Source organism: Antechinus flavipes, chromosome 3 (genome assembly GCF_016432865.1).
Source record: "Antechinus flavipes isolate AdamAnt ecotype Samford, QLD, Australia chromosome 3, AdamAnt_v2, whole genome shotgun sequence".
Taxonomy (NCBI): Eukaryota; Metazoa; Chordata; class Mammalia; order Dasyuromorphia; family Dasyuridae; genus Antechinus; species Antechinus flavipes.
The window spans coordinates 68,402,032-68,417,754 of NC_067400.1; the positions used below are offsets into that span (position 1 = coordinate 68,402,032).

A 15,723-nucleotide genomic window follows, 5' to 3' on the forward strand; every position below is an offset into this window, starting at 1 on the left:
TTCTAGGTAAGTCCCCTAACCTTTTCCTATCTCAGTTTCTCTATTTCTTAAATGAGATGATTAGGACTGGATAGACCTCTAAAATCTTTTCTAGTTCTAAGAATTTGAATCAGTCACACATATACCTATGTGTATACATATATACATATATACCCATATATAAACATATATACATACATATACATATACACACACATACATACACATATATACTATTGCATATACAACTTTTTTTTCACTTTTATTTTTTTAAATAACTTTTTATTGACAGAACTCATGCCAGGGTAGTTTTTTATAGCATTATCCCTTGCACTCATTTCTGTTCCGATTTTTCCCCTCCCTCCCTCCACTCCTTCCTTCAGATGGCAAGCAGTCCTTTACATCTTAAATAGGTTACAGTATATCCTAGATACACTATATGTGTGCAGAACTGAACAGTTCTCTTATTGCACAGGGAGAATTGGATTCAGAAGGTATAAATAACCCGGAAGAAAAACAAAAATGCAAGCAGTTTATATTCATTTCCCAGTGTTCTTTCTTTGGGTGTAGCTGCTTCTGTCCATCCTTGATCAATTGAAACTGAATTAGCTCTCTTTATTGAAGAGATCCACTTCCATCAGAATACATCCTCATACAGTATCGTTGTTGAGGTATATAATGATCTCCTGGTTCTGCTCATTTCACTTAGCATCAGTTCATATAAGTCTCTCCAAGCCTCTCTGTATTCATCCTGCTGGTCATTCCTTACAGAGCAATAATATTCCATAACATTCATATACCATAATTTACTCAACCATTCTCCAATTGATGGGCATCCATTCATTTTCCAGCTTCTAGCCACTACAACCACAAACATTCTTATAGATTAGGGTCAGTTCTCTATATATTTTGGAAATGAGGCCTTTATCAGAACCTTTGATTGTAAAAATGTTTTCCCAGTTTATTGTTTCCCTTCTAATCTTGTTTGCATTTGTTTTGTTTGTATAAAAACTTTTCAGTTTGATATAATCAAAATTTTCTATGTTGTGGTCAATAGTGATCTCTAGTTCTTCTTTGGTCATAAATTCCTCCTTCTTCCACAGGTCTGACAGGTAAACTATCCTATGCTCTTCCAATTTATTTATCATCTCATTCTTTATGCCTAGATCATGAACCCATTTTGACCTTATCTTGATGTACGATGTTAAGTGTAGGTCAATGCCTAGTTTCTGCCATACTAATTTCCAATTTTCCCAGCAATTTTTGTCAAATAATGCGTTCTTATCCCCCAAACTGGGGTCTTTGGGTTTGTCAAACACTAGATTATTAAAGTTATTGGCTGTTTTGTCCTTTGAACCTAACCTATTCCATTGATCAACTAGTCTATTTCTTAGCCAATACCAGATGGTTTTAGTAACTGCTGCTTTATAATATAATTTTAGATCTGGCACAGCTAGGTATTGCATATACAACTGACCAAAACTACCTGATATAATGTTGCTGGTGAACCCTGGCCTCTGAAGCTACTGCTACTCAATTTTTTTTCCCTGTGTACCTTGAATGTCACCTATAAAGATCTGCAGATTTGTGGGTTCATATTATAATTTCATATGGGGAGCTTATCAAATTGTAATGACTCCAAATAGAGAAGAACCCCAGGCCATGAATTTATATCTTCAAATAATGCTTTAGTATAATTAAGATTGGGGAATAATCTCTGCTATAGTGCCCAGCATAGAGTAGGAATTTAATACATTCTTGCTTACTCAATAAACTTAAAAAATGGAAATAGTAGACCTGAAGAATAAGATTTTCTCAATTACATTCAACAATGTGTTAAAGTTCAAGCTGGAAATTTTAGGCTTAACCCTGAGTTTATTGTCTTAGGAGATATAATAGTAGTTCAATTAATAAAAAAAAAAAAAGTAATTATGCCCAGAGCTAGTACTGGGCAATACTTTCTGTGTCATGCCTCTCCTAAAGCAGATGATAAAGGAAGGTAAGAAAATTGAAGACAAGTCATACTGGCCTGTCAAGGGTCCCACCTAATTCCTTATGACGCGTCCTATGCAGGTGACATGTTCTTGAAGGCGTGGATAGGCAGTTAATTTCATGGAGTGTAGGAGGTGTGTTTTGCTTTTTTTTTTTTTTTTTTTTTTTTTTTTAACAGTGAGAACATTATCTGAATGATATTCATTCTCTTTGGAGCCTCACATAATGCAACTCACAGCAACTGAATATTATTCTTGAATGAGCAAAAGCCACTTAAGCCTCTGATTTTGCCTCTTTCTGGAAGAAAAGTCCATTAAGAATTTCTATTGGATGAAAATTCAGCATAAGAAGAGAATAAACCCAGAAGAACAGTACTGTGGATTTCTGTCCTGTCTCCTTGCCCCTAAAGCTATGCCTTGAAGAGGATTCAATCCTGCTGGACACTGCAAGTGGGACAGTGAATCCATTTTATATATCACTTTCCAGGAGTAGTGGAAAAGAAAGGATTGTTTCATTTGATTGTTTGAAAGATGGCTTCACACTTCCATCAACTACGGATTCTGGTGTGGAAAAATTGGCTAGGTGTCAAAAGACAGCCGGTGAGTAGAAGTTGGGGTATTTTATTTTAGTCAATCACAAAACCTATTATCAGGAGGTCCAAAGGAAAAAAAATGTGTGAGGAAAACTCTAAGAAGAGTAGCAAGTTCTTTAGAATTCATTTTTGTATTGCTTTGTAGTCAGTAGAACAAGCCTAAACATGGAAATGGAAAAAAAAAAAAAAGTTTGGCTTTCCATAGACTCAAAGAATTAGCCAATGTATTATCTCAGCAAAGAAAAACATTATTCATTTTATTACTATTTATTATAGTGTAGCTAGAAACCCAGAATGTAGAGCAAGGGATAATTTCTAGTTTCAGGCCAAATGCTTTTGAATATTTTCTTTACAAATTCAGTTAGAATTGAAAACAAATGGAGAATAATATTCAGTGGAGAATTGATAGATAGAAAAATGGGGGTAAAATATAGGCAAATTAAAATCAATACTTTCATAATAGGACATCTGAGGACTTTAAAATCAGGAATTCATTCTAAGGAAATGGCAAATTAAAAAAAAATCAAGATGGTGTTACTGAGTTGTTACCATAGTTATGTCTTCCTCATGATGATTGCAAAATCCTTTTTTGTTCTGACACTAATGTTTTCTTTTCAAATTGTAGAGTAGGCTATTAGATTCTTACCAGATAGTATCCCTGGAGATTGGGAGTGGAAATGACTTATGCTTATTACATGTCATAAATTCAGAAGAGAATTTGAAAACTTGAGAAATTCAAAATGGGAATTTTATGTGCTCTGGTTAAGTACATATTTTAAAAATTTTGTTGAACAGGTAAAATAATAGCTAAATAGTTTATGGAGTATGAAAAGCCAACATTTATGTGTCCCTTTTTTATTTCTAGTTTTTTTTTGTGATAGTCAACATATTACCTAGGAACTTGGACATAAATATGAAATATATCAAGAGAAAGAAGTAACTGTCAATAAGATTATAAATGTAACAATATAAACTCATTAGAAGTTGGGTGACTTCTTTGCAATGGAATAAGCATGAATGAATAATTCCATCAAATAACAGCTAGGTTGAAAGGTTATTTAAGAGCAAGTTTTAATTTTTCAAAGGTGTTGTGACAAGTTATTTAGAACAATTGTGTTTATGTGGGAGTGTGTTTGGAGGGAGGTTTGCATAAAACAAAGTTCTTAAAGAAAAGATGAAATACCTAGGTAAGGGCCTTCTTTAGTTCAATGCCATTGTCTTAATGTTGGACACTGCCATTAATAAACAGATTATAAATCTAGATTCTTTCTTATGACCCAGGGATCCATGAGTATTATCCACTGGTAAGAAAATCCTATAAAAAATTTCTCCTGATTATTGCACTTTTTGTCATTTTAATAAAAATATTCTTCCTTATCTGGGAAGTTATTGCAATCTTTCTTTACTGTAGGACCAACAGTTATTTAGGCAGCGCAGATTGCAGCTTGCCTGATATGATTTCAGCAGTGACCCAAAGGATGAAAGGAGTAAAGGAATCATAGGTGAATAGGAGGGGAGATTGAATTTGGAAACAAGTGGATGTAGTAAGGTTTGGTAGAGAGGTGAGAGGTTCAAGGGGGAAAAAGGGTAAGAGATAGAGAAACAAAATGTATAGTGCTGCTGCCTCCAAATAATTCTCTCATTAATCTACCTCAAATACCTGCCTTAAAGCAGCAGTGTGGTTTTGGGAGAGTCTTTGAAAAATCCAATTACTTAAGAAAGAAAAATACATCAGTATCAGAAATTCATTAGCTTGAATAAGTTTATGTGATGGAATGAGTGTCACATGGAAAGTGTCTTAGGGGAATGTGAGCAGTTTTGATGACAAAAAGGATACTAAGGAAAGACATAAAACATGAAATACTGCCAGTGAAAAAAAGGCCTCCGTGAATCACCTAAGGGAAGGTCCTTAGTGAAATAGGGGACAACAGTAGAGAATTAGGTACTTGAAGGAAGGAGCAGGAATATCTTTCAGAGGAGGAATGCTAAAGGGAGATAACTTTATATTTGAAATTTTAAAAATTTTAATTTGAAAATTAAGGCAAACTGTGCTACAGTGGTATGATCATGATGAATTTATTAGTTAGGCTAATAGGAATTGATTTATTTTTTTGGGTCAGTGGCTTTTTTCAATGACCAAGCACCCAAGTTTAGAACTTACCAGTCTTTTTTAAGATATGAGGGTTTTAAATTTTATTTAATTTTATTTTCAAAAAATTTCCTCAATTGCAATTTTTCATTTTTTAATTAAAGCTTTTTATTTTCAAAACATATGCATAGATAATTTTCAACATTCACCCTTGCAAAACCTTGTATTCTAAATTTTTTCCCTCCCTTCCTCCCACCCTTACAGAGCAAGTAATTCAATATAGGTTAAACAAGTGCAATACTTATATATGTGTGTGTATGTGTGTGTGTGTGTGTATTCACAATTATCATGCTGTACGAGAAAAATCAAATCAAAAAGGAAAAAATGAGAAAGCAAAATGCAAGCAAACAACAACAAAAAGAGTTAAAATACTATATTTTCCCACAGCCCCCTCTCTGGGTATAGATAGTCTCTTCATCACAAGATCATTGGAACTGACCTGAATCATCTCATTGTTGAAACCAGCCATGTGCATCACAATTGATCATTGTATAATCTTGCTGTTGCCATGTACAATGATCTCCTGGTTCTTCTCACTTCACTTAACATCAGTTTATGTAGATCTCTCCAAGCTTCTCCATCATCCTGCTGATAATTTCTTATAGAACAATAATATTTCATAATATTCATATACCATAACTTATTTAGCCATTCTCCAATTGATGGGTATCCACTCAGTTTATGTTTTCTTACCACTACGAAAGGGGCTGCCACAGACATTTTTGCACATGTGGGTCCATTGCTTTCTTTATGATCTCTTTGGACTACAGACCCAGTAGAAACACTGCTGAATCCAAGAGTATGCACAATTTGGTAGCCCATTGGGCATAGTTCCAAATTGCTCTCCAGAATGGTTGAATCAGTTCACAATTCCACCAGCAATGTATTAGAGGATTTATCAGTCTTAATACAGTTTTGGGGAGTACAGAGTTGTGTTGTTGGGGGAGACAATACAATCAGTTATGGGGTAGAAATCTCCATGAGAGTAGATACGTAATTGATTATATCAAAAAAAGTGGGGCTATGATAAGGTTAAATTGTTTCTATTCTTATATAGGAAAATATTTATAAGTTCTAAAAACTTTCTCATTATCAGGACAATTAGAAGGAGATTACCTAGAAAGAAAGTAGAGGTATGAGTTGAATGTGATGGTATGATTATCTAAAACAATGCAATTAAGAAATGAAAAAGAAGAATGTACTTGGGAAAGGGTTAACAGAAAAGTAGAAAGATATAAATTATCTTACTTAGGGGCCTGAAAGAGATTTTAACAATGGAAGAAAAATGGAGAAAGTGGGGAGAGAAACACTTTCTATACCCAACTGAATGTGCATATTATTCTCATTAGAATTAGCTCAAAGTGAGAATAATATGCACATTCAGTTGGGTATAGAAATCTGTCTTACCATGTAGAAAATAAGGAAGAGAAAGAGAGAAAAGAAGGAAAAGATAGAAATATGGGAGAAGTGAAAGTCAGAAGCAAAATATTTTTGAGACCAGACAGGGTAAAAGTAGAGAAAAATAGGTTAGCAGGGGATATAAGATGGATGAAAATACATACTAGGTAATCATTACTGTAGAAAATATGTACAGTGAATTTCTCTGATAAATACTTCATTTTTCAAACATATAAAAAATTGACTCAAATTTATAAAAATGAATCCTTCCTCAGTTGATAAATGGTCAAAAGATCTGAACAGTTTTCAGACAAAATAATCAAAGCTACCTATAATCATATGAAAAAAATACTCTAACTCACTATTCATGAGAAAAATGCAAATTAAAACAGTTCTGAACTACTACCTCACACCTGTCAGATTGGCTAATATGATAGAAAAGGAAAAAAATGATAAATGTTGAAGGGAATGTTGGAAAATCAAAACAGTAATGTAGAATTGGTGATGTTGTATACTTCCAACCACTCTGGAGAGCAATTTGGAACTTAACCCAAAGGATTAAAAAAACCATGCATACTCTTTGACCAAGCAATACCACTACTAGGTCTGTATTCCAAAGAGATTAAAAAAAAAAAAAGAAAGAAAAAGAAAAAGGACTATATGTACAAAAATATTCAGAGCAACTTTTTTGGCAAAGAATTGGAAATAGAAGAGATTTCCATCAGTTCGAGGATGGTTGAACAAATTGTTGTTTATGATTGTGATGGAAAACTATTGTGCTTTAAGGAATGATGAACAGGGTGCTCTCAGAAACCTGGAAAGATTTACATTAATGCAAAGTTAAGTGAGCAGAACCAGGAGAAAACTGTACAGAGTAAAAGCAATATTGTATGATGATCTACTTTGAATAACAGCTATCATCAGTAATATAATAACCCAAGACAGTTTTGTAGGACTTATGATGAAAGGTACTGTCCATCTCCAGAGAAAAATACTGTAGAAACTAAATGAAGATCAAAGATGCTCGTTTTACTTTATTTTTCTTGTGTTTTTTTTTGTCTGAGTTTTTTTTTTTTTGCCAGAATAACATACTTGGACATACAAGTGACTACATATGTATAACCTATGTCAAATTGCTTGCCTATTCAATGTGGGGGAAGGAGGGAGATAGAATTTGGAGATTTCAAAATTTCGAGAGAATTTCAAAAAAATTTTTTATTATAAGCTTTTTATTGACAGAACATATGCATGGGTAATTTTTCAACGTTGACCCTTGCAATCACTTCTGTTTCAACTTCTTCCTTCCATTCCTTCCCTTAGATGGCAGGCAGTCTCATACATATTAAACATGTTAAAGTATATTTTAAATACAATATATGTGTACATATTTATACAGTTTTCATGTCGCACAAGAAAAATCAGATTTAGAAAGAATATAAAAATAACCTGGGAAGAAAAACAAAAATCAAGCAGTCCACACTCATTTTCCAGTGTTCTTTTGCTGGGTATAGCTAGTTCTGTTCATCACTGATCAATTGGAAATGAATTGGATCCTCTCATTGTTGAAGAGAGCCACGTCCATCGGAATCGATCCTCATATAGTATGGTTGCTGAAGTGTGTAATGATCTCCTGGTTCTGCTCATTTCACTTAGCATCACTTCATGTAAGTCTCTCCAGGCCTCTCTATATTCATCATGCTTGTCATTTCTTACAGAACAATAATATTCCATAATATTGATGTACCATAATTTACTCAGCCATTCTCCAATTGATGGGCATCCATTCAATTTCCAGTTTCTAGGCACTACAAACAGGGCTGTCACAAACATTTTTGCACATGTGGGTCCCTTTCCCTTCTTTAGTATCTCTTTGGGGTATAAGCCCAGTAGAAACACTGCTGTATCAAAGGGTATGCACTGTTTGATAAGTTTTTAAGCATAGTTCCAAATTGTTCTCCAGAATGGTTGGATCTATTCACAACTCCATCAACAATGCATCAGTGTTCCAGTTTTCCCTCATCCCCTCCAACAATCATCTTTGTCTTTTCCTGTCATCTTAGCCAATCTGACAGGTATGTAGTGGTATCTCAGAGTTGTCTTAATTTGCATTTCTCTGATCAATAATGATTTGGAACACCTTTTCATATGAGTAGAAATAGTTTCAATTTCATCATCTGAAAATTGTCTTTCATATCCTTTGACCATTTATCAATTGGAGAATGGCTTGACTTCTTATAAATTAGTTAGAGAATTTCAAAATTTGAAAATGAATGTTAAAATTGTTTTTACATGTAGTTGGGAAGAATAAAATATTAAATAAGATTTAAAAATGAAAGTGGGCTAACATACACATTGTGATCACCTCCTCTAACAATTAAGAATTGTTCATTGTTTTATGGGATCCATCAGCATCTTGCAAGCCTTTTTAGTAGACTTAAATTATCAGACTTCCTGATGTTTAGAAGGGTTTATAAGGACAGGCAAGGATAGGCAATATACTGTTTTAAAATATTAACTTTTTACATTTGACTAAATAATAAAATTAACTTGTAATTTTAAACTAACTCAAAGGAAAATTTGCGTTCCTTAACTTAACTCAGGAAGGAGAAATATGGCTTGAATGATTAGACAAAATAGGGCAGTAACACAGAACGGGCAGCCAGTATTATAGTAGACAAATTATTGGACCTAAAATCAAGAAGACTCATCTTCCTGAATTCAAATTTGGTCTCAGACCTTAGCTATATGACTTTGAGTAAGTCACTCAATCATGTTTTCTTCAGTTTCCTCATCTGTAAAATGAGTTGGAGAAAGAAATGGGAAACTATTCCAGTGTCTCTGCCAAGAAGACCCCAATTGGGATCACAAAGAGTTAGACAAGATTAAAGAAACAAACAAGCAAACAAAAAATAACTGAATATAGAATAAGTCTGATTACAGTAGAATCAATACTTAAATGGTACAGAATAATTTTAATTTACTCACTCTATCTTCCTCATGGTCTTAAACTTCATCTTGGAGGATAAAGCATTCTACCATTTTGGTAATATATGTTTATATCTGTTGGATGAGTTATAGGGACTGCTTTATCAATGAGAGAATTGATTACTTATTTTCCAGTTAACAATACTATACAGTCTGGTTCAGTAGTCTTTCCATTGATTCTAGAATCAAAGGAAATTAATTCATATCCATTTTCTGGCTCTAACTATGTGATTATAAGCAAATCATTCAATCTCACGAGTCTCAATGTTCTCATCTGTAAAATGAGGACATTGGACTAAAGATGACTTCTCAGCTTCCTTCGATTTCTACATCTTTGGTCCAGTATCTCCATTTCCCCTCCCCAACACCCCCAAAGACTGATGATTTGGTGCATCTTCTGTGCCAAATTCTATACTTGTTCTTGACACACTTTGGGCTTATAATGAAGGAGCAATAGGACTAAAATATAGAAAAGCATTTTACAAGTTCTCTTCCAGAGACTGGAATGAAATTTAGATACATAGAGGTGAAATAGGATTTTTCTCTTTTCTTGTAAGTTGTAAAGTTGGTCTAGTGGTATATACAAAATCTCCTTTTCTTTTGTATTTGATATCAGAGAATATCAAGTGTTCTTTTAGGATGGTGGGATCAAATGCAAATAGAAAAGATGCCACTATACTAAATATAAGGCTCCCTTTAGGCTGCATATTAACTTAGAAAACCACATTTGTTTTATTGTATTTTTATTTATTTTCTTAAATATTTCCCAATTACAATCTAATATGGTTTGGGCCACATTCAGTACTATTGTAAGATGCCTTGTGTCCTTTAAACCATATGTTTGAAACCTCTTTTCTAAATCTTTGGTCAGATCTATAATATTCAATATGTTGTTTAAGACATATTCCCCATATCTTCCCCATATCTGAATATATAGTGATCCTTGGTGATCAGTGGGAAAGATCAACTAACTAAAACTCTTTCTAGTCTTGTAAGCTGTCAAGCATTGCATGTGGAAGAACATGACAGGAAAATTGGCAACTAGGTCATAGCATCAACCCATCAAGAGTATTTTATTGAGCACCTGCTATGTGCCAGGCACTAGGATTAAAGCTGATCTCTCCTGATCTGAGGGAGTCTAGTGAGAATAAAGGAAAGTCTTGGTGCTGCTATCATGCTTTATAATCTATCAGGTATCATGTTAAAACAAATTAAGCCCTATTCCAGGAGGGTACTGAATTTGTTACTCCAAACTGAATATCAGGGAGCTAATTTTTAGCATCCAAGCAATGATGAATTTGGGCTATAGCTGACAACAAAGAATTATATGTGCTCTTACTTCATTTTCCCATTACAATTCTGTGATTTAGGTATTTGCAGGTACATAAACTGAGGCTTGCCAATAGTTACACTGATAGAAAATGTCAGAGTCAAGATTTGAATCCAGACCTTTCTTGACTCCAGATTCAGTACTTTTTCTACTATGAAATTGTTCATTTTGTCTTAAACGCTGTTATTTTTCAGAGAAGAAAGTTGGAGAAAACACAAAATGCAGGCATAGGGAATATAATCAGGAGGACAAGGAGGGAAAAGAGAGAAAAGGGACCAAACTATTAAAAGAGAGAGAGAAAAAAAAAACATGCCTTCATTGAAACTTCTTGAGGGCAGAAACAGTGTTGTTATTGCTTCTGTATCCCTAATCCCTAGTCTGGCCCCTGATATATGGTAGGAACTTAATTTATGCTAATTAAATTGAATCAACTTCTCCTATTCAATCAACAATTATTGAGCCCAAACTAATTTTTTTAAAGGTAGTCACTCTTAGGTTCTGTACAGATAGAATAAAATATCAAAAGTGAAGAAGCAAATTTAATCATAATAAAAATGTTCCCATAAATTGAGGATGATTAAACTATTGGGCCTGGAATCAGAAGACCAGAGTTCAGATCTGCCTTCAGAAACTTACTAATTGTATGATCCTGGAAAAATCACTTTAAATCCTCAGTTTCCTCATCTGTAAATCACCTACCTCCCATTTTATGATGGAAACATAAAACCCTTTGTATACTTTAAAGTGCCATATTATCACTAGCTATTTTTATTATGTTATATTACAAATACAAATATAATACAAATCTATACTTAGGTATAGCAATAAAGAAAGGATAATAGACATTTATATAGATTGTCAAATAGATGTTCAGTGGTTATATTTGGCTGGTAATATTAGTAGTTCAGGTTTATATAATATATACAATTTAACAAAATGATTTCCTCACAATGACTTTATGGTTTAGATAAATTAGATGTTGTTATCTCTATTTTATAGGAAACCAGGAATCAGAAAAGTTATTCATTTAATTAAGAGATAGGAGCAGGCTTTCTGACTTAGCTCAGGGCTTCCTCCACCATACCATGTCACCAATAAAAAAGAATTGGCCAGATCAAAAGGGCACAAAGATTAGAGAAATATTTACCCTCCAATTCTTCTTTTTTATTATTATAACTTTTTATTTACAAGATATATGCATGGGTAATTTTTCGGCATTGACAATTGCAAAACTGTTTGTTCTAATTTTTCCCCTTCTTCCCCCAATCCCTTCCCTCAGATGGCAAGTTGACCAATACATGTTAAATATGTTAAAGTATAAGTTAAATACAATACATGTATACATGTCCATACAGTTATTTTGCTGCACACACAAAAAAAAAATCAGACTTTGAAATAGTGTACAATTAGCCTGTGAAGGAAATAAAAAATGCAGATGGACAAAAATATAGGGATTGGGAATTCTACATAGTGGTTCATACTCATTTCCCAGAGTTCTTTCTCTGGGTGTAGTTGGTTCAGTTCATTCCTGCTCTATTGGAACTGATTTGGTTCATCTCATTGTTGAAGATGGCCAGGTCCATCAGAATTGATCATTATATAATATTGTTGTTGAAGTGTATAATGATCTCCTGGGCCTGCTCATTTCACTCAGCATCAGCCCAATTCTTCTTAACCAGATGACTTTTTCTTCTTGTGTTAGTCATCAAGGATGTACTTTTACCTGTTGGAAAATCTACAAAGATTACAGTCTGCCAGTATTAGTTGTAAGGGCGATTAATAACTTATGTCACCATTCATTCTAAAATGCTGGTAAAAATGCATCAAACATCAGCAGTATTCTAGAAGCTTTAGAATATCAGTTAGGCACAGCCCCTGTCTGGTTGGAATTAATAGCCAGGCAGAAAAACAATAGGAGAGTAGAAATGCATTCCAGGAGGAGGTGGGTAGCAATAAGGAGGCTTATTTAATGAGGTGCTTATTAAAAACAGGAAACAGTCATGGAGATGGTAGAGTTTGCAAGCTGAAAGACAACAAGAATGAGGCACAAGGTAGTCATCCTTAAGGATGTGGCTTTAAATTGTTTTTGAGTTTTTTACCTGTTCTATATCATCTTTGATAGCTACGATTCTCCCTTGTCTTTTCCTTCAATCTTGGTGATCAATTGGAAAACAAGAGGACCTAGGCCCAGGTTTTTATTGTTGATTGATAAAGGCCTAAACCACAGGGGAGTTAAAATGAATTAGGGTCTTTATATGTAGGGACCCTCTCTTTCTTGTATCGATTATAAGCCTCCACTTCCTTAGCTCCAACTCACTCAGTCTATTAGTACTTTTTAATTACCACCCAAATTTAAATCTACTCCTATGGTGACAAGGAAAAAAATTATGGATGTTGGTTTTTTAGGGAGTGTGCACCAGTTAAGGGTAAATTGTTTAAGTATTTGGGAGAAATTTGATGACTTCATGTGAATCAAAGTAGAGCATATAGTTTCTAGCAATTTAGGATCCTGACTTGTTTTTTAAGCTGGTCATTATGATTGGTAGAAAAAATCAAAGAAAAAAGTCTTAGCTATGCTAGAATGTAATATGAACAAAGGAGTAGAGTAAACTAGAATCCAAAGACCTAGCAGCTACAAATTTTAACGAAACTCCAAACATATTATGCCAAACCTTCATAACTAAATTTTTTTTTGTATCTGATTTTTTTCCCATTCAATTCAACAAAAAAATTTTAAGTATAGGTGATTTATTAAGAATAGGCTATCCCACAGGGTATACAAAGACAAAATGAAATAGTCCCAGCTCTCACAAAGTTTACATTTTACTTAGAGGAAATCAACTAGATCATAAGATGCTATGATCACAAAATATATATCTGGAAGAAATTTGAAAGATCATCTGGTCAAAATACCTCTCATTATAGGTGAGGAAACTGTGAATGAGAGGTGGAATTATTTAGGAGTAATAATATTTATCTTTTCAAAAGTGCTTTAAGATTTTAAAAGAAAACAAATCCAACACTTCACATGTGTTATCTCATTTCATTTTCACAACAACCCTTAGAGGAAGGTAATTTTATTATAAGTTTACAAATAAAATAACTGAGTCTGAGAGAGATTGAATGACTTTCCTAGAGTTACATAGCCAGGTAGTGTGTGAGGTGAGCTTTGAACTCAAGCCTTTCTAATGACAGTCTTACACATAGCACAATTTAGCTATCACCAATAGTGTGGGATAGTAGTAAAAATATTGGTCCAGGAGTTGAGACTTTGTTGTCCATATCACTATGGACTAGTCAGTCAATCTCTAAGGGCCTCCATTTCCTCACCAGTAAAATTTTAGAAAGTAATATTGCTGTTATTGGGAATGAATGGGAAGCATTTATTTATTGGGGGAAAGGCATATTAAGTACACATAATATAAAAGTTGATACGCTTTGTATTTTAAAAATCATTATTTTCTAAGACATACACAGTATGATAAAAGAAAGTTTTAATTTTTTTTAAATAAAAAAAGGGAAAAAGAGGATTGAGCCAGATAATCTTTGAAGTACATTTCAACCAAAAAAGCCTTTGTGATTTCAATTTTTATAATGTAGAGTTTGCATTACATAAATCTTGAAGTATCTTGTTTTCATCTGACAGGGATATCATACCCATAGTTGCCTTTCAAGATGATTTTGTTCAGGGTAAACAAGAGGAAGGCAAAGAAGGAATAAAGAATATATTTCCTATGGGAAACTTTGAACATTTTTTTTCAAAGTATAAATCAAAAGTATTCCTTATCTGTTAGAGGAAGGCAAAAATTGAAGTTTGACAACTTATTATTGTCAATATTGTACTTATTCCATTTTAGGTTATATTAATGGTGGTAGTAGATAAAGAGCTAACCTCAAAGCTAAGAAGATTCAAGTACAACTCTAATACATTCTGGGTAATGGGGCAAGTCAGTCACATAAGTTCTTAGTGTTTCAGATTGGAATTTACAGACTGTAAATTGCTGAGAAGGTACCAGCCTACATTGATAGAGGGAGTTCCCTCATCTGGGAGTTCCTTATAACAATGAAATCATAGGTTCAGTCCATATCCCTCTTAATGAAATATAGTTTCCAGATCAAAGGAGGTTATGTTGTATCCTGTTCTTGCTAGAGCACATCTACAAAATTACATTCAATTTTGAGTATCAAAAATTAAGGAGATGTTGATGGACCCTAGATATCTGAGACATAGAAATTTTCCTTTAGTGATCACTGATGCATTTTGAATTGATAATTTGTGAAATTATGAAATGATGTCATGCATACTAGCTCTTTGGGTACTTGCTGGGAAAGACCATACTGGAAAAATTAAGGGGCAATAATTTTAATTAAGCACAGAAAGTATGGAGGCAAAAAAAAAATCACAGAAAACACAGATAAGCAGGATACTGTGGCAAATGGAGTGGAGACAGGAGGTGGGATGACAAAGAAGGCAGTGTGAGGAAGAGTATAAAAAAGGGAAGAGGTAGAGAGTATCACTTATGTAACCATAGATTAAGTTCATTGGAAACTCACTGGAAAGTAAAGAAATAAGATAAAGGAGTCTAGAAACTGTCATGTGAAGACAAAGGAATTGAGTATATCTATGAAAAAGAGAACATAGGGAGACTATGAGAGTTTTCCAATAATAGAATAAAGGATCTTGTTGAGTGGTGGGCTTCCTACCACTGGAAAGGATACTTTGGAATTTTTGAAGAGAGAAGTTTAATAATGTTGTATTTAAATGAAAATATTAATTTTCCCACAAGAAAAGATTAAGCAGAGGCTGGATGATCAAATATTTTTGAAGGGATATAAACATTGGGGTGGAAATCAGGTTAGTTGATATCTAAGATTCATCACAATTCTAAAATATTATTATTTTAATGAGAAGTAAGATGTATAAACCTTTTACTTTTTAAAATAGTTGGGGAAAGGCATGCATACTAGAATTTATAAATATCAATTGAAATGCATATTCCCATATATTAACCAAAATTTACATCCTGGTAGTATGTGCTGACACACAGAATACAACTAGATTCTTTTGTTAGGGCCTAGACTGTAAATCTCAGACTAGTTCTAGACATCCGTAGTAAGACCAGTAGAACACCAAATTTCATAATTTTGACATGATGTGGTTATGTTAACTTCAAATTTTTACTGAAAAACTTTGAAATGATATGGATATGTTAATGAACTAACTCACCAAATTTTATCAAAATGAGACCTTAAATCCCTATCTTCCCCCACCCCAGGCCCTCTTCCATCTCCATTGGG

General features: G+C 33.6%; 1 protein-coding gene across 1 annotated transcript in view; it reads left to right on the forward strand.

The window, feature by feature from the left end:
* The first annotated feature begins 2,501 nt into the window (after positions 1-2,501).
* ABCA12 (ATP binding cassette subfamily A member 12) overlaps positions 2,502-15,723 on the forward strand; it is a 222,592-nt gene continuing 209,370 nt past the window's right edge. The window contains 1 exon segment of the mRNA XM_051983610.1: positions 2,502-2,570. Coding sequence (XP_051839570.1) covers positions 2,502-2,570 — 69 coding nt within the window.